The following is a 19,449-nucleotide window of genomic DNA, read 5'->3' as shown; positions in this document are numbered from 1 at the left end:
TTTATTGAATTGGGGTATGTGTTTTTTAAACATATAGTGGAGTGTCAATGCTTTAAGGCCTCTATTTTAGGATGGCATTGCAATTTGCTCTTATATTATTTTACGTTCTTGCGCCACGTCAGATTGTAACATAAGGGATATAAGTTTTAAAAAAGGTGTGAACTTTCGGCAGAGTTTGCCGGTTTGCCACGTGGCGAACCGGGGAAATCTCGCCTAAAGTTATCCCTGTAAAAATTCAAAGATTCAGAACCCTAAATGCAAATAAATCCGATGTTTATATTCTGGAAACCTCTGAACTGAGAAACAGCAAGAATGAATAAATAAGGCCTTGATAGAACAATCAAAATGACTTCTTACTAAAAAACCTATAATTGTTGACAACGAAGACTGGAGATACAGATCGATTTTGTTGAGAAAAGGAAGGCAAGTTGGAGCTTTTGTTGCTGTGTTCCAGTCAACTGGAATTCCGATTTTGTTTCAGACCCGCTCTCAATCCATAAACCCTGCAGGAACACGAAGCGTCACAAGGACCCTCAAAGAAAAGCTCTGTTGCTTCCTGATGGCACAAAGAGAATAAAGAAAAAAAGGTAATCACAGAAAATCAGAACAAGAATGGGAGAGATTTTGCAAAGGCACAGTCGTCTGGCGGAGAGAAATGTCGAGTAGAAGTGAATGAGAATAGAATTAGGGGAAGGGGATTCTGATCGAACTCTCTTTCTCTCTCTCTGTGTCTCTGCGCTGCCGCGTGCGTGTGGTGGTGGTGGTATATGCAGTGGTGGTGCTCTGAATTAGAATTGTTATACCAATTATCTAACCAGAAAATTCCCAACACTGCACCTCAAGTTCTATGTTTCATGCTAAACTTTTTTGTTCGAACATCAAATTTTTATTCAATCAAGCTTCCATCAACACTCGACCTTTTTCTCTATCTATTAGTGCCACCATTTCCTCTTGTGTGCCATCCTGGACCCATTTCTCTTATGATATCCACTCTCTCATCTTGCACTTTGCCTCCTCAGCCCAGTCAATTTGTGAAGCCAAGCAAGCACATGCTTTAGCCATTCTTCATGGAAAACTTTATCATAATGCTCAAATTTGTAGTGCTCTGATGCTATCCTATGCCAATTTCCAAGACTCGTTGACCTCTCGTCTGCTCTTCGAAAAGAGCTCTTTAAAGAGCAGTCCCTTCTTGTGGAATACCCTCATAAGGGCATACACTGTTGATGGCTTTCACTCTAATGCATTTGAGGTTTATAACCGGATGGTCTGTAGTGACATTCGAGCTGATGATCATACATTTCCATTTATTCTGAAGGTCTGTGCAGATACCTCTGCATATCAGAAGGGTAGGGAGATCCATGGTTCAGTCTTTAAGTTGGGGTTTGATGGTGATGTTTTTGTTGGGAATACGCTGTTGACATTTTATGCAAATTCAATGAACCTATTGGATGCACAGCGGGTGTTTGATGAAATGCCCAAACGAGATATTGTGTCATGGAATTCTATAATTACTGCTTTTTCACTGAATGGACATTATTTAGGGGCACTTTGTTGCTTTTTTGAAATGAAATTGATGTCCGGGTTGCAACCAAATTCAGTTAGTGTTGTTAGTGTGCTGCCTGTGTGTGCTACGCTTGACGATGAGGTGATGGCAGGTGTGATCCATGGGTATGTAGTGAAGGCTGGTTTGGATTCTCAGGTAATTATTTGTAATTCATTGGTTGATGCATATGGGAAATGTGGGAATTCAAGGGCTTCGAGGCAATTATTTTATGAAATGCTTGATAAGAATGCGGTTTCATGGAATGCAATGATTGCTTGTCTAGCTCATAAAGGGCTTGATAAGGATGCCTTGGAAATGTTTAGGTCCATGGTAGCTGCACAAATGAAACCGGACTCAGTCACCTTTTCAAGTTTGCTACCTACATTGGTTGAATTGGAATTCTTTGATCTGGGAAAGGAACTTCATGGGTACAGTATAAGGACAGGTATGGTGTCTGATATTTTTGTTGCAAATTCACTGATTGATATGTATGCCAAATCAGGGTGTTCAAGAGAAGCATCAAATGTGTTTCATAAAATGGAAGTGAGGAATGTTGTCACATGGAATGCAATGATTGCTAATTTTGCTCAAAACAAGCTTGAGTTAGATGCCATTGAACTTGTAAAAGAGATGCAGATCCATGGTGAGTGCCCAAATTCAGTTACATTAACAAACTTTCTCCCTGCATGTGCAAGAATTGGTTTGCTTCGGCAAGGAAAGGAAATCCATGCCAAGTCAATTCGCATGGGGTTTGCTTCTGACTTATTTGTTTCAAATGCTCTCACAGATATGTATGCCAAATGTGGGTGCTTAACCTTGGCAAGAAAAGTCTTTGACATTTCCTTTAGAGATGAAGTATCTTACAATATATTAATAGTAGGTTACTCAGTGACTTCAGATTGCTTAGAATCTTTGCTTTTGTTTTTGGAAATGGGCATTTCTGGCTTTAAGCATGACACAGTTTCGATTGTGGGTGTTCTCGCTGCTTGTGCAAATTTAACTGCAATAAAGAAAGGAAAGGAGATCCATGGCATGTGTGTGAGAAGGCAACTGCACTCACATCTTTTTGTTTCCAATTCAATCTTGGATTTGTACATGAAATGTGGAAGGATAGACCTTGCAAGATTTGTCTTTGATGGTATGTTGTGTAAGGATGTAGCCTCATGGAATACGATGATTTTAGGTTATGGAATGCAAGGAGAAATGGATCTTGCAGTAAATCTTTTTGACGCAATGAAAGATATTGGTATAGAGTATGATTCCATTTCATACGTTGCAGTTCTGTCTGCATGTAGTCATGGTGGGATGGTAGAGAAAGGCAGGATGTACTTTGAGCAGATGTGCTCTCAAGGTATGAAGCCGACACAAATGCATTATGCATGTATGGTTGATCTTCTTGGGCGAGCTGGGCATTTGGAAGAAGCTTCAGAACTTATCAGAAGCCTGCCGTTTGCACCAGATGCCAACATATGGGGCGCATTACTTGGGGCATGCCGAGACTCTGGCGATATAGAGTTGGCAAGGTGGGCAGCTGAGCATTTATTTGTACTGAAACCAGAGCATTGTGGCTACTACATACTCCTTTCGAACATGTATGCTGAAGCAGGGAACTGGGATGAGGCAAATAAGGTCAGGGAGTTGATGAGGTCTAGGGGAGTGAAGAAAAACCCTGGGTGCAGTTGGCTAGAGAGCCGTGACCATGTGCATGCTTTTGTGGTTGGAGAAAGGTTAGAAGGTACAGAATCATGGTTATCAACTATTACAGAAATGGTCAAGTGATGTTGTGAATTTCATGCTTTAATTGGAATGGATTCTGAAGAGACACAGTCTGACAGCAATAGCAAGAAATGATATGTAAACACTAGACACTTCTAGGATGATTGTTCTCTTTCCTCTACCCTATCAAATATTCCCACCAAAGCGGAATTTATCTGGAAGACCTCTTTATTTTGGCAGCCCCCAGAGAAGGTATAATATTTATTTGACACTTGATTTTCCATCATTCCTCAATATTGCTTTCTGTATCTGTATTAAAAATATTCAGTTCCGGAGTCATATGGTTACAACTTATAACGATTGCAATATCCAACCCAGTTGAAAAAATGGGTATATTGTCCCTGTTATCAACAATTGTGCCTCCTTTTTCCTTCTTTCTGCTGTATGATATCAATTTTTCGTTCTTTTTCTTTTAACATTTCTTGGTTGATGAGTTTTTCAAACATAACATATTTCCACAATTGGAATTCTCAGATAAGGGAGGATAGCAAGGTATAGCAAGTTGAGCAACAAATGAATTTTGACCACTAATTCTGTTGATACCTTCTTCGGGTCTGACGGTCTTCATGTTCTATGCACCCAATTGGAAGTATGCATACATATGCCATTAATTGACACTTTTTACCTGAAAATGAATTCAACAACACAAAAAATAAAATGAAGGTACAAACTTTACTTTCCTTTATGTCATTGAGAGTTTGTAGTGGGCTGGTGTTACCGTACAATATGTCAATATGTGCTTAATTATATAATGTTTACCTGTCGTTTGAAATCCTGAGGCAATGCTTTTACCATGTGAAGTATTCTTTTTGTGGGTCTGTTTAATCATCCACTTCTGTTGGGAAGGTTAGTTAAAAAGAACTGGAGGGGAGAAGTTATAACTGTCATGACTCATGATCCACTTTTGCTTGTTTGCAGATCTCCCTGCAATATATGAACCTCACTCTCATATACGTTGCAAATGTTGAACATTTTTGCTTTATGTTTAGGGGCTGAGAATTGTATTAATTTTACTAGATGGCTAAAAGCATTAACCATCTCTAAATATAAGATGATTATAGCATACTTTGGAACAAATGAATCTTTCTTTGTTCAAGCTACCATGTTTGGCAAATGCACTACAAAAAAACACATTTTTGGCGACGCTTCTTTTTTCAAGCGTTGCCCTATATGGATTTTTGCTGACGGTTTTTTCATAACCGTCGCCGAATATAATATTCACCGACCATTGTAATTAGACCGTAGGAAAATAAGTATTTTCAGCGACGGTTCACAAAAAACCGTCGCCAAATATACTATTATTAAAAAAAATCTATTTTTTGCAACACCCAAGTTTATAACCGTCGTCATATAGCATTTTCCCCAACGGTTTAGAAAACACTGTCTCCAAATAATGTTTTCGGTGACGGTTTATAAACCGTCGCCGAATGTAATGTAAGTGTTATTATATAACAATTCGTAAATAGGCTATTAAATATTTCCGGCCATATACAATATTTTCGGTGACGCTTTATTGTGAAGAGTCGCCAAATACAATATTTTCGGCGATGATTAGTTTAGAAGCGTTGTGGAATATCCAATAAAATACCCTGCCCAATCTTTTCATTCTCCCGCTTACATTTTCCGATCTCTCTCTCTCTCTCTCTCTCTCTCTCTCTCTCTCTCTCTCTCTCTTTGCCTCTCACTCATGCTCGCTCTCTGCCTTCAGCTCTCTTGCTCTGGTTCGCTGCCTCCAGCTCTCTCGCTCTCTCCCTCTGGTTTGTGCTATCGCCAGCTCTCTCTGTCTCTCGCTCACGTTTTCTCTTGCTGCCTCTGGTCGCTCACGCTCGTAGGTCTCTCTCGCTCGTGCTATCTCTCCAGCCCTCTTAGCTCACAGGTCTCTCAAAGGTTTGCCTCATTAATTTTAATCTTGATTTTGCCTTCGATTGGTGAGATTTGGGGTTCTCATCTGTGTATCTTTCTCGAGTTTTATCTTTGTTGTTGAATTAGTTTATTTACTGGTCTCCAACTTGGATGGTCCAGTGCAACACATAGCTGCAACAGGGGAGAGTTTTGATGAACCTGAGATGACTGTGCCTCCTGGGAATTCACTCCCTCAACCAAAACGAGGGCATGATGATTTGGGAGTTTCTGGTGGCGAAAAGAGGTGGCCTGGATGGCTAGGGGAGAGTGTATTCCGTTTATTGGTTCCTTCACCAAAAGTTGGTGGCGTCATTGGTCGTAAAGGGGAGTTTATCAAAAGAATGTGTGAGGAAACGAGAGCTCGTATAAAAATTCTTGATGGTCCTCCAGGCACTTCAGAAAGGGATGTAAGTTCTTCTTAGAAGACAATCTAATTTTGCTGAAATTTGAACATGAAGATCCAATCGATGCATTTCAGATCCTCGTGCGGTAGCCCAGTTATATTTTGTGGTGAAGTCATACATTAATCATCTGGTGTTAGTCGTTAGCTTCCAAGCTAACTGAAAATTTTGGCATTTTATATGAGAATCTTGCATGTGTAGGACTGCATTATGAAGGTGTTTTTATTTTCAGGTTGCATGTTTTACTAATTATCCAGTAAATCTAGTTTGGTGCTCTTTTAGTTGAACATGCTTTTAGTTGCATGCAGATGTTTTGTTAGTTGATATAATAGACAAGTGGTCACATGATGGATACCTATTTAACTCCCCTGCTTGGGACATGACAAATCCATTACTGTAAAGTCCTTACCTTCCACCCGCTAACGGCAGACATCTTAGAATGCCTCTGAAACTATTTCTGTATACTGAGGAAACCTAACTAGCAATCTGATAGTGATAAAAGATTGAAAGATCTCCTACTTCTAATCTAAAAATGTATATTAGTTTTCAGAGAGGATGGAATATCATCAATGGTAAATCCCATGATAAAATTCTAAATGCATGTCTTACTATAAAATGCTAAGAAAATAAAAAAGAAGTATCACATTAAACAGGGCATTAATCTGAATAGGGTGTCTTTCATCACAATAACTGAGATGAATCTGTGCAGGTTCTGCCTGCCAACCTAAGGCAACAAATCAGTCACCAAAGTGACTCCATATTAGAAGAACCACTGGTCCAGATTGCAGGGATCAGCATTGAGCATTACTAGTGCTGAAAAGTAGATCTGATAAGCATTCAGAGATACCTTGTAAGAACATCTGAACCAAGAGCTCTGCATTTTAGTCTTTTAATTGTTTCAGCTTTCCTACATCGGAGTGACATTTTGGTTTGAACTTTGCTTTTAGTTTCATATTTCAACTAGAATTTGTGTTTTGTTTTAAGTCCACGCTTGTAACACCCAGTTAAGATTAGAACAAGATTATGAATTCTTCCCCCTTTTCCTTGTGGAGTTCTGTTCTTCCTATTTATCAAGTTTTCCTTCTGTCCAGGCCACCATAGCAGCATATTCCTGAGGTCTGCACCAACAATATGCATCCACCAAATAAAAAAAACATTAACAATGTGTATTCACCAAAAAAAAAAAAAAAAGCATTAACAATATGCTGGAATACTACACACAGCATAAGATACATCCGAGGAAACAATCTAGAAACAGAACAGCTTCACTTAACTCCCAAGGATTCTCACATTGGAAAGAACTTTGTATCTTGAGTTACACAATCGCATGCTCAATAAAACTGGGGCTATAGGAAAGGGTAAATAAGGTGCACTTGATGCCTTGTTGGGCCAATATCTTAGTACTTCCCCCCGAGTTGGAGCATACAAATCCCCTAGGTCCAGAAAGGGAGAGAGGAAGAGTTGCTGGGGCTATAGGAAAGGCTTTAGTTGTGGTACACACATGATAACCTATGATGAATTACCAATATCTTAACAGAAACATTGTGATGGTTTTCTTTTCTAAGCATCTGCTTTAATTGGAAGGCAAGCTAGGGGTTTGGGTTCGTCATTCCAACTGAAACTAGGTATTATATCTAGTTTATATGTGAGGTGATAACCTGATAATGCTTTCCAGGGCTTTTTATCTGTTTCATTTGCATTTTACCTGGACTATCAACATGGTTTAACTCATTAAGCATTGGATTTGGATCAGAGGAGCATCAAAAGTACTGAAGGAATTTAAATTGTCATATTATTCATTCTTTCCAGAAAGTAGCCTTGGTTTGTTTTACCCCTTCTGTTTTTGGCCCAAAATTTCATTAAGGCGTGGTTTCATTATAAATCAATGAATTTTCACATAATAACAAATCATCATAAGAAGGTTATACATTATTGTTAGCTAATGTAGTCACCCATTTGCATGGTTAAAGAATTAGAGATGTGATGAGGGTACAGTTACATTAGCAAAACCAAAAAAAATAAAAGATAGAAGATGCCACCACTGTTATGGAAACAGCTTTTCATCTATGTTGATGGTAATTGTTGTCTAGACTGTCAAGGCTCTCAGTCCCTATTTTGCTGGGCAGCCAAGGTTCTGAAACCCGGTGACTTAAGGAAAATTTGAACAGTTTTGTCTTGATTCTAGTTGAATTGGTGGAGAACTTAAGTATTTTTCTTCTTCTCTTTTTTTCTTTTGTGGGGAAAAGGAGGGTGGGGGTGGATTTGCTTATTAAGACGTATTATAAAGCAGATTGGTGGGTATGGATATTGGTGGGATGTGCCAAAAGCTTGGATTCCTGTTGTTACCAAAATATGGTGGGCATGATAACAAAGTGATTTTGGTGAGCAAGAACTAGGTAAAGGTGTCAATCATAGTGTGCAAAAAAACCATTTATATGTATGAGCTTCTTTATTACTCTCTAAAGGTATCAATCATAGTGTGCAAAAATAACCAATTATTTGTATGAGCTTTATTACTCTCTCTCTCACATCCTTATAATGTGAGTTCCATGTGGATGTGCAAAATATGTAGAGAAATAAAAGCTACTCTCTCTCTCATCCTTATAATGTGCGTTCCATGTGGATGTGCAAAATTTGTGGAGAAATAAAAGCTACCTGTTGTTTCCTCAGTGTGGTGATCACACCTAGATGCAAAACCGCCTCAAAATGTTTGGTTGCCATGTTGACACAATATACATGCCGAGTTCAGATTTTATTTTATTTATTTATTTTTTTTTGGGGGGGGGGGGGGGGGGATTAACCTCCTATCATCTTAACCCATTAATAATATCAGAGCATGTGGTCTGGTTAGTAGATGCCAATTTCAGCTGGTCATGATCTTGATTCTTGAGGCAGTTAAACTATTTGTCAACCCAAAGAGTTCATTATTCACTAACAAAATGATTTTGATAACAAAATGTGTAGTATATTATACTGAAAAAATGATTTATTTATAAAGAATTTCAGATGCTTAGTTTTAAAATAATGTTAAGAACATTATACATAAAAAGCACCTGGAAATTGAACTGGTTTAGATCTACAATTATGTATAATACCAGTCAGGATCTCAAATACCTAACTACTTAGGTTTAGGTTGATCAGTCAATCTGGAATGCATCTGATTTCAGCAAAAGAAGAGCCTGATGCTTCTATTCCTCCTGCAATGGATGGCCTACTGAGGTTTCATAGACGCACCATTGATGGTTTGGATGGTGACGTTGCTCATGCTCCGCCAGGTGCTGGTGCTACCGCATCAACAAGGCTGCTAGTGGCTGCTACGCAAGCTGGTAGTCTAATTGAGGCAGGGTGCTACCATAAAATCTATTCAAGAAGCATCTAATTGTATTGTTCGAGTTCTCGGGCAAGGTACTGTGTGGTTCTGCTTAGGGCAATCATTGATGCTTGTTTTGTGAAAAGTATCATTTCTGTTCATAGTCATTTATTTCCTCTCTGGATTTCTTTTCCTTGATTCTTTTATGTTTATTGTTTCTGTCATCCTGTATTTGTGCTTTTAGAATAATGATCTGGATTTGCTCTTATGCTACACCCCTTTCTTTTATGTTTATGTATCAAGTAGGTTAGGGGCTCTATTTTAGTCATGTTTTGTCGTGGCAGCAGCTGGATATATTTGATGCTGCATGAATATGTTCAATTGACACTTTTCGATTTTTAGGAGACTTAATGCTGTTTTTGGCTTGGGAGGTGTGGGGAAGGTAGGGTAGTGATGCAATTAGAGTGTATAAGCAGGACAATCAGGTCTGGGAGGATTTTCTTTTGGCCCATGGTGAGTTACTCGGGCATCTTCTACAAGTCCATTTAGTAACGGTAAAGCACGAGTTTTTTTTTTTTAAGATTTTGTAGTTTTATTTTCTTCTTCCTAACTTTGATATATGGACTGGTATTTCGGACTCGATTTTTCTCTTATTTTTCGATTGATCTCAAAGTCATTTTCTGCAATTCTCGTCTTTTCTTATCATTGTTTAGCAGTGACTATTCGTGGCATAAATATTACATCCTTCTGAATTTACTTTAATCCGTACCCCAACTTAAATCTTATGGATTTCAGTTCTGCTTGCATACTTGCCAATTTCTTTTTGTTCTGAACCTTCTTACAGCTTCAAAATTAAACATCAAATTGATTTCCTGTTTCTCTACTGCTTGTCTGGTTTTGGTTTCATCAATGTCCAAATTCTGTTTTACTTCCAATTATTGACTTCCATTAGTCTTGATATTTGGTACTTAATTGACCCCCAATTGGGTTTTTTGTAAACCTTTCATCTATTCTAGATTTTAGAATTTCTTCAAGTAGGAATCTTCAAATCCTATTAGTCTTTACTATTTGATGTAGCCAGATTTCTGGTTATCATATTCTCCCATTCAATCAGAGCCCTTAACCAGCATTTCGCTTGAGTCCAATCCCTGATTCTCTGCTTATAAAATTCTTTGTAGATATTGTTTTATTCCGTAGCACAACTGTGCAATCCTGCTGCAAACTTATCTTTTGCTGGATCTCACTGGTTGGAGAGAAGCACTGTATTAGGCAGGAGTCAATTTATATTGTTAAATTCTGCCTTGCATTTTTTTTGGCCTGAGTGGAAAACATGGGAAAACATAATCGGAAAGCCTTTATGTTTACATTTTATTTGATGGACTGGTTTTGGTTAACAAACAATGGTGTGGATGCCAAGCTGTTTGGCAAGAAATATATGAGAAGACAAAGAATTAAAAAGAACAGGGCTGGTTTACTTTTAAACCAACACTTTGGGCCATAGGGCCAAGTAATTGCACGCATGGGATTCTAGAAGAGCCAAAATGCTGTTCACTGTTTTGGCTAGGGCTGCAACTGGGCCGGGCTGGGTCGGGCTTTTGCAATCCCAAGCCCAGCCTTATATGTTCTAATATCTGCCCATTCCCGCCCTGACCCTAGTTCAAGGCCAAGGATTATTGTCCCTGGCCCTAAGCCCTACAGGGCCAAGCCAAGCCCATTCCCGCCCTAATTGGCCCTAATTGGGCCGGGTCAGGATGGGTTGGCCTTGAGCCCTGACCCCTGATTGGCCCTAATTGACCCTGGCCCTGACCCTGACCCTAATTGGCCCTGACCATGATTAGCCCTGATTGGTCATGTCCCTAGCCCTGATTGACCCTGTCCCTGACCCTAATTGGCCCTAACCCTAATTAGCTTGGTCCCTTGCCCTGATTGACCCTATCTTGGCCCTAGCCTTAATTGATCATATTATTGGACCTAAAATAACAAATGTAAATTCATAAAATAATAATAATAATAAAAATATCATAAGTAAACTAAAAATAAAATTCATAGAAATATAAGATGATTCAAGCTCATACAAAATGATAAAATAGTTAATAAATTGATAGTGATGCTTTAAACATAAATAAATTAATACTCCATAAATCTATATTGACCTTTGAAAGTCTCTTATTACTTTGATGATAGAAATTGAAAACTCTCCCATTACTTTGGTGATGGAAATTAAAAACCCCTTCCATTGATATCCTTATTCAACAAAAAAAAAGGAAACAAGAAGCCAGGCGCACAAAAAGCCAGAAGCACCACAGAACAAACCAGGGAACCAAAAGACAAAAACAGGAAACCCCGCCGAAAAAACACAACCCCAAACGAGAAAAAGACGAACGGAGGCAGGACGCGACGCAGAGAGGACCGGAACAACGAGGGGGGCGACAGGAAGCGGGGGCGAAGGGCCGACACGGGAGGAGGGGCCAAAACGAAGCGCACGGCGGCAGGGAGCCCGAGACAGAGAACCGACGCTGAGGGGAGACACCAAAGAGGCGAACAACGCGACCGGAAAGAGCAGGAAGGAACGAAGCGGAGGAAGAGGCGAAGAGAGGGACGGAGAGGACGAAGGATTCACGGCGCAGATATGATCGGAGAGCACGACCGAGCAGGGGTGAGGGGCGGGCAAGACAGCGACGGAACGAACAAGACGCGGGAAGGCACCCCCGGGAGAGGGACGGGAGGGACCGCAAGATGAACGGCGGCCGCCACGGGCGGAGGAAACAGGGACGGCCAGGCAAACACAATAGTTGAAGTGGGGTCCACCCACACGAAAACAAGCCGCAACCAAAGAAACGCCCAATGAAGAAAAGAGACAGCGATGGAAGGTAAGCGCATGTTGGCTGGTACCACGGAGGCATGCTGGGTGACGGCGGCTCTTGTAAAGCAGTAAAAATGGTTAATCTTGTAATTTTCCCAAAAATAATCATATTTAAGACTTTGTTAACAGTTAAATCAACGATAATTTAGTATTGATATTTTTTTCGTAGTTAAAGAAAATTATATTTTACTTACAAACATAGCTTATGTCCTTCATAAATGTTTTTTTCCCCTCTCTCTCTCAAATATGACATTGGAGGCAAAAGAAAAATGTCAATATTCATGATGAGAAATTGGGGTGTAGATTTGTTAGATATTAATTCTCTATATACTAGCTTTTATTATTTATAATATATTATCTCGACTTAGTCCAAAAAAAAAAATCAATGATTTTTTGGAACAAAAAATGACTTAATTCGAAAAATAAAAATTATCTTAAAAATAATATAAAAAGTGAACTCATATTCTAATATTATCAAAATGATTAAAGGTCAAAGTCGAGACTTATAATTATATCAATGTTAATGTGAAGATTAAAGTAAAAATCTAATACATGATCAGGGTCAAATTAACATTAAGACTAGAGCCAAAATTAGGGCCAGGATTGGGCCAAAATCAAGTGGATGTTTACTACATTGGTAATGAAGATATAATTTATTTTTATTAATTTTTTTATAAAACATGATCATGTTTTTAAAATTTGGTAGGTGTCAAATATTCACCCATGTGGATTCTAATTAATTCATCTCCATATGGGTGGAGGGTCCATATTCAAATCAGGGCGAAAATCATGGGCCTATATCAAACTTCAAAGCCAAGATTAGGGCCAATATCAGGGCTAGGATCAGGGCCAAGATCAGGGTTAGAATCAAGACCAAAATCTGGGCTAGAATCAGGGCCAAAATCAAGGCCAGAATCAATGCCAAAATTAGGGCCAAAATCAAGGCCAGAATCAGGGCCAAAATCAAGGCTAGAATTAGGGCTAGAATCAGAGCCAAGATTAGGTCCAAAATCAGGAATGGGCCGGGATGGGCTGGGCGGGCTAGAGAGTAATCCCAGGCCCGCCTTTGGCCCTAGTTTAGGGCCAGAATATTTTGGCCCTAACCCGCCCTTGGGGCCAAAATCTTTAGCCCAAGCCCTATTCGGGCTCAGGGCGGGCTCAGGGCTGGTCAGGGCCGCCAGGGCCAAACTTGCACCCCTAGTTTTGGCTCTTCTAGAATCCGTGTGTGCAACTACTTGGCCCTATGAGCCAAGGAGTCGGTTCAGAAGTGAACCACCCCTATTTTCTTTATTCTTTTCTAATATTTCTTGCCAAACAACTTGGTTCTGCATTAACTCCCTTCCCCTTTGGAATCATTCATCTCCAAGGAATGGATAAAAGACATGGAAAGGTCATAAAGTCATAAAGCTCTAGGTCAAGGCGCTTAAAATCATCTGCATGTATCCAAATGCTGTACTTGACGGGCTTGCCTTTCCACTTGACAAGGAAAGAATAATAATCCTTGCCACCTCTCATCATGGTATACTTGTCATCAAGTACCTCAATAGCGTCTTCATTTGGAGTGGCAAATTGGGATAGGTGCAATGCATGTTCTGAATCTCCTTCAGAAATTCTGGTTATGGACACTAAAAGTCATATTTACTTGATCTTCAAAGGTTCAGTCTTTGTTGGGTCAGGTAAGATCTCCTTCAACTTATGTCTTTGTCTAGGCACCCACCTTTTTATATGTTCATATTTTGTTGAAACTATAGAGTTAAGGTGAATTTCTCAGTCGTCTCCCTCTACCCCCTGTCATCTCTTGGCTATTCATTTTCTTGTGCAAATGTTTGGTTATTTTTAAATAAAATGCAAATTCTTGTTGAACTACATTCAGCTGGGACTGGGGTCTGTTAAAGTGTTATTTTTATAGGGAAATATTTATGAGGTTGGACCTCAATTTTAATTGTTATGTTTGATCAACAAGAGTTCCCTTGACTTCAAGTGTTCCATTTGTAGCATATACCTTGACAGACCAACTATAGCTCCTTATTGTTGTAAATATTGTTTTCTCTTCTCGCATCAATCCGATAGCTGCCCACTCTCTGGGGCAGTCTCCTTATGTAATCCATTCAATTTGGTCATTGCTGATGAGGATTTCCGCAAAGGCTTCAATATTATTTATGATAAAGCTCTTTCTAGAGCTCTTCGCAAAATTTTCAAGAAGTAATACTTGATGATATAATTCCTCATAGCTTCATTATCTCCTATCATCTACCCCAAACATTTGTAAATTTAATGTGTGGATCAATCTCTGTGCGGACATGCTCTCCTTTTTGAAGATATTGGAGGTGACTATAACATTCCATTGGCTGTTGGTGCTAAATCTATTAGGGAGTTTGATGAAGGATTAACACGAAGTACGTATGCATGACATGGAGAAGTAAATATGTGTCTAATGGGATGCCTATAGCTAATGTTACCTTTTTAGCTTTTTGCAGTCTCATTTGGTTTCAAGTCAGTGGATGACTACTATTCCAATTCCAGCAGTTCAGACACCATAAAAAATGTGCAGAAGCCTCTGTTATGCATTCAGGTAACGATCAATCATTGCGTATCACTAACTCTAAGCCTGGTAATTCGTGAATCTGTAAATATATTTGAAATCTGAGATGTGCCAACATTTATTTGGAGGTGAAATCTTTCATTAATGTTCTTGCTGCATATGGATCCTATTATTAATGTTATCGGATTACAGTCTAATGTTTTGTCTTGTGTGATAAGCAACATGGTGCTCCTTAGCCTAAGTACCTTGGTTTAGCTATAGAAGGCGTTATGCAATTCCACCATCTAATGCTTATTCATACTTAAGTTGGTTACCAAAGGTTTTGTGCAAGCTGGCCAAGATCCATTCTAACTTACATTATGATCTTATTCTCTGGGTCCTTTAAAACAGGATTAGGTTTTCATCATTGTCCTGTGTCCCTACTCTGATCCTTTTCTCTATCTTCACCACAAAGTTCTCACTTTGCTTTCTCGTTTTCATTACCAAGTTAGTATTTGGCAGTGATGGGGTTTTATGTATTTCTTGATTTATTTATCTAATGTTTACATGGTTCTGATCTTGGTTGCTGAGTTATTTATTTGGTTTCATCAATTAGTTTTTAGTGACTATATTCTAAGCTGGATCATTACTAGTAGAGACAATACTTTTCTTCCAAGGAGGCTAGGCATTATTAGCAGTGGTCTTGAAAGTAATTGACCCTTAAAAGAAGGCTTTGGTGGTGGGTCTACTTAGTTTGTTTTCCGTCATGTACTCCCATTCTATGTTTCAGCTTGTGCATGTTATAAAGTGCTATCGTTGCCCTATGTCTTTGGCATCCCTGAGAGGACAGCAGCCAAGTGCTAGCTGTCACATGATTAGGCCTTGTCTACGAATATGAGTGCTAACTCAAAGCATGTTTTATCTCTAAAAGAAAAGGGACTAACATTCTTTGACATTTTGGCAATTTGTTGTGCCCATTATTGGGTTTGAGAGAAACTCAAACCATTTCTCAATTGTATCATGGCAGCACAGCCTGCAAAGGTAATATACGGCAAACGATTTGGATGCATCCCCTATCTGTAGGGTTTCTGTACGGTTTCAGATAAGATAATCATTCAGTTGATAACCAGTTCCCCAAGCATGGTTATTGGAGTTGGTACAATATTACTGTCATCCCCAATTTGAAGAAATTTATGTCTGTAGTGCCATTGGTAGAGACCAATATTGAACTAGCTCTTCAGTGGATTCACCCCTATCTCATGCGATAGGAAGAATGTGCATAGTTTTGTATTTTTATTTCAATCGATTGTTATTCTTATTTACAGTTTGTTTCTTAGTTCTATTGCTTTGGCTATTACTAGAATGACTCTGGTAAGTATGCATGATACTGATTCACTTCAACATATGGATATGGATTTGCCTTTATGCATATTAACAAATGTAGTGGTCATGATTCTATATGAAATCATCTGATTTTTCCTTGTGTGTTTCAAGTATGGAAAATGAATCCAATTTGCTTTTCTAGAAACTTGAATTGATGCAGAAGTGAATGAGAAAGCTGATTTGTCAAGCCAAAGGGTATGAACTTGATGCAACTGATATCCAAGTTCGTGGAGGCACTTAGCATTGTCAAGAATATGTTGATGATATAACAAGAAACATCAGTAATTTTCAAAGCAAGTTTTGTAAAAGTGCTAATATTTTTCTTTCCTTTTGTTGTAGTAACCATGGTACAAAATGTCGGCGACATATCGCCAACACAGGGTGATATGTCGCCATGTCACTGGGGGGCGACACGACACCCCCCAACGACACCGACATCGCGAGAAGTCGGTCGATAAATCGCCGACTTCTCGCGATAAAAGGGTGAAATTGGGGCGAATTTCACCCGAATTTCATTCGAATTTTTTTTAAATTTCTCTCTCTTCTCTCTCTTCTCCAGAGCTTCTCTCTCTCATTTTTTGCACTTTTCACTATATTTTCGTCCGATCTTCAACATCTACGGGTACATCTTGCTTCCTTGTTGCCGGATATCACGTTGTTTCTGTCGATCAGTAGCCGTTTCGCACAGATCTGAGAGTTTTTTTGTCAAACAGGTAACCATTCTTATCCAAGTAATTTTTCACAAAATGCATGCTATATGATGTTGGATGATTTTGAAATTAATATATGTCGAATACCATGTGCCAATCTACGATTTCATGGAGTCGGAATTTTTTTCCGCAAAGTATTTTATTTTTTTTTATTTTTGTGGGTAAAAAATGATATTTTGATTATCTTGTATGATTACTTTTTAAGTGATACAGTGGTTGTATGATGATAGAAAAAACATATGTGGAACTCTGTGAGCCGATCTACGGACTCACGGAGTCGAAATATTTTTTGACCCAAAAATAAGTTATTTTATTTTTCAAAAAATATCCTGATATTAATAAAAATATCAATAATTATGAAAAATGCAAAAAATAGGGGAAAATGGGGGGAAAATGTTTTGAAAATTATGGAATAATTATATAAGTATTTTTCAACTGTTGGTTGTGTTGCCCATGTGGCTTCATCGCCGGTTTTGATATGGGCAGCTATTTTTATAATTATATTATACATGCAATATTCATAATTTCATATATGATTGTTTATATGTGTATAAACAATTATAATGATGTTGTTATTTGTTAATGTTATTTGAATGCAACGATCATCATGTCTCTTTGGTGGGAGTCGAGGGGAACTGGGTCTTCCCAAGGTGGACGGGGGACGAGGGACAGGGACGAGGGTCGGGGACAGTGGTCGGGGACAACCCGAGAGATCAGCAGAGGAGGGAGGACCGACCCAAAGCATGGCAATATTGTACGGCTATTGATGGAGACAAAAATAAAACGAGTGTAATTTTTGTCACAAAAGAATATACTCCGGGTGGCATCGGTAGGTTCAAGGGTCACATCACTGGGAGTTCAAAGGATGTGACTAAATGCATAGAGGTCCATCCGGATGTAATCAAGTTACTCAGGGATTTACAAAAACAAAAGGGGAAGAAGAAAGATGATTGGAGGAAAGTCAACGGAACACTAGATGATGCGGTGCGGGGACCGTCGGCATATGTGGATGATTCAGATGATGATAGGGATGTTGATCCTGTTGATGTGGACGAGAGATCGGGAGGAGAGGGATATGCGGCGGGCCATGGCAAAGAGTAGACGATTGCACCATCGGGAGCGGGATATGACCGAGCTAGAGCTACGGGAGCTGGTCCATCTAGGCCTACGGGGGCTAGACCTTCGATTCGGGGGGGAGGGGTGGTGTATTTGGCATGTTTGGCGGATCACGAATCGAGTCTAGGGCCCCTCATACATCGGCGTTCGGTACGGCCACTACTACCACGGCAACCATCCGATTATCCACGCCGTCCGGACCCGACCATGGAGCGGGATCCCGATACATTCGGGGAGAAAAGGGGCCAAGCAGCCCAAGATATCTCGATGCATGGAAAGGTATGGCAAAGAAGGTAAAGAAAGCAATGTCAAAGTGGATTTATTACAATCACATCCCAACAAACACAAAGACACGGGGTCCATACTATACGAATATGATTGATACTATTGCAGCGGCGAGCCACGGATATAGTGGTCCCAACCCTACGAGTTGATGACCACCCTCCTTCAAGAGGAGAAGCAAGAGCTGCAGGAGTATATTGATAGTATGAAACCCTTTTGGGATACTTATGGATGCACCATCATGTCCGATGGATGGACCGGCCCGACGAGAAAGTCCATCATCAACTTCATGGTATACTTGTGATTGGAGAACTGTCTTCTTGAAATCAGTGGATGCTACTCGGTCATACGAAAGACCACATATATATCATGGGTCTCCTGCAGGATGTGATCGACCAGGTTGGTAGGAAAAATGTGGTGCAAATTGTCACCGACAATGGCTCCAACTATAAGAAGGCCGGTGAAGTGTTGATGGCTTCACCGATTATAACATTATGTGGACACCTTGTGCTGCACATTCAATTGACCTAATCTTTGAAGGACATTGGAAAAATCAGTATTGTCCACAACACCATTAAGAGTGCAAGACAAGTAACCAACTTCATCTACAATCATAATGTTGCTTTGGCAATGATGCGGAGATCATGTGGAGGTGAGTTGGTGTGACCTGGTCCGACAAGATTTGCGACAAATTTCTTCGCCTTTGAGCAAAGCATGCAAGATAAGAAGTCGGGCCTCGGATCCATGTTTGCATCGCAGGAGTGGTTTGATTGGGCTGGATCCAAGTAAGATAACTATCTACTATTTCATCTTAAAAATTATTATATTTATATTATGAGTTTATGATTATCTTGTATGATATTTATTGTCTATTGACTTAATGAGTTTGTGATAATTCAAGCACGACCAATGGGTGCGCCACACAAGACACAATATCATCTCGATGATTTACTGGAGATGTGTTCTTGTAGTGTTGGGACCATAGATCCTATAGTAAAGGTCTTGCGTATGGTGGACTCTTTCTTGAGGGGACCCACTATGCCCCACTTGTATGCATCCCTTGAGCGTATGAAGGATGCTATAAAGGCAACAAACCCTAGAGGACATCGGGCTTTCTTAGATATTGTCGATGCACGATGGATGACTCATCGATGCATCATCTTCATAGGGCCGGTAAGTAAATATTCCGGGTTGTTGATTTGTAGTTGTAGACTTGTAGTCTTGTAGACTTGTGGGCTTGTAGCATTGTAGGTATTGGTACTTTGGTAGTTGGTACTAATTTTAAGCTTTTTTAATTATGCAGCATATTTTCTAAACCCTAAGTATCAATATAGTCAACATTTAGGGTTGGACACAAACCTATTGGATGCCCGATACGGGTGATAACGAAGTTGGAGCCGGATGAGATGGTCCAATCATTTTGCCACAATGAGGTGAGACATTGGGAATTTCAAACGATTAGTGAGTTGCATTAATTGTTTAAATAATTTAGATAACCAATCAATACTAATGATTGTATTATTGCAGATCAAATTGTTTAGAGATGCATTTGGGTCTTTTAGTGGAGCTGTGTCTTTGACGGGGTAGAGAAACCATGGATCCAAGTTAGATACTTATATAGTTAGATCCTTAGGGCTTAGAT

At 39.5% G+C, this 19,449-nt stretch overlaps 1 protein-coding gene across 2 annotated transcripts; it reads left to right on the top strand.

Annotated features, from left to right (window-relative positions):
• Nucleotides 1–269: 269 nt before the first annotated feature.
• On the top strand, nt 270–10,447 carry LOC149016036 (Pentatricopeptide repeat (PPR-like) superfamily protein). 2 transcript variants are annotated; one of them, XM_089157138.1, is made up of 4 exons: nt 270–3,511; nt 3,794–3,982; nt 6,332–6,472; nt 8,755–10,447. In XM_089157138.1, exon 1 carries the CDS (start codon nt 848–850, stop codon nt 3,320–3,322), a length of 2,475 nt encoding a protein of 824 aa, XP_089013264.1. In that variant the 5' UTR covers nt 270–847; the 3' UTR covers nt 3,323–3,511; nt 3,794–3,982; nt 6,332–6,472; nt 8,755–10,447. The 2 variants fall into 2 exon arrangements, with proteins under 2 accessions (XP_089013264.1, XP_089013265.1); XM_089157139.1 differs by lacking the exon at nt 3,794–3,982.
• The last annotated feature ends 9,002 nt before the right edge of the window (nt 10,448–19,449 follow it).

Source organism: Hakea prostrata, chromosome 5, assembly GCF_041222555.1.
Source record: "Hakea prostrata isolate BN-2017 chromosome 5, UWA_Hpros_2, whole genome shotgun sequence".
Taxonomy (NCBI): Eukaryota; Viridiplantae; Streptophyta; class Magnoliopsida; order Proteales; family Proteaceae; genus Hakea; species Hakea prostrata.
Note: the sequence above shows the minus strand (reverse complement) of the source record. Positions and strands in the feature narration are given on the sequence as shown.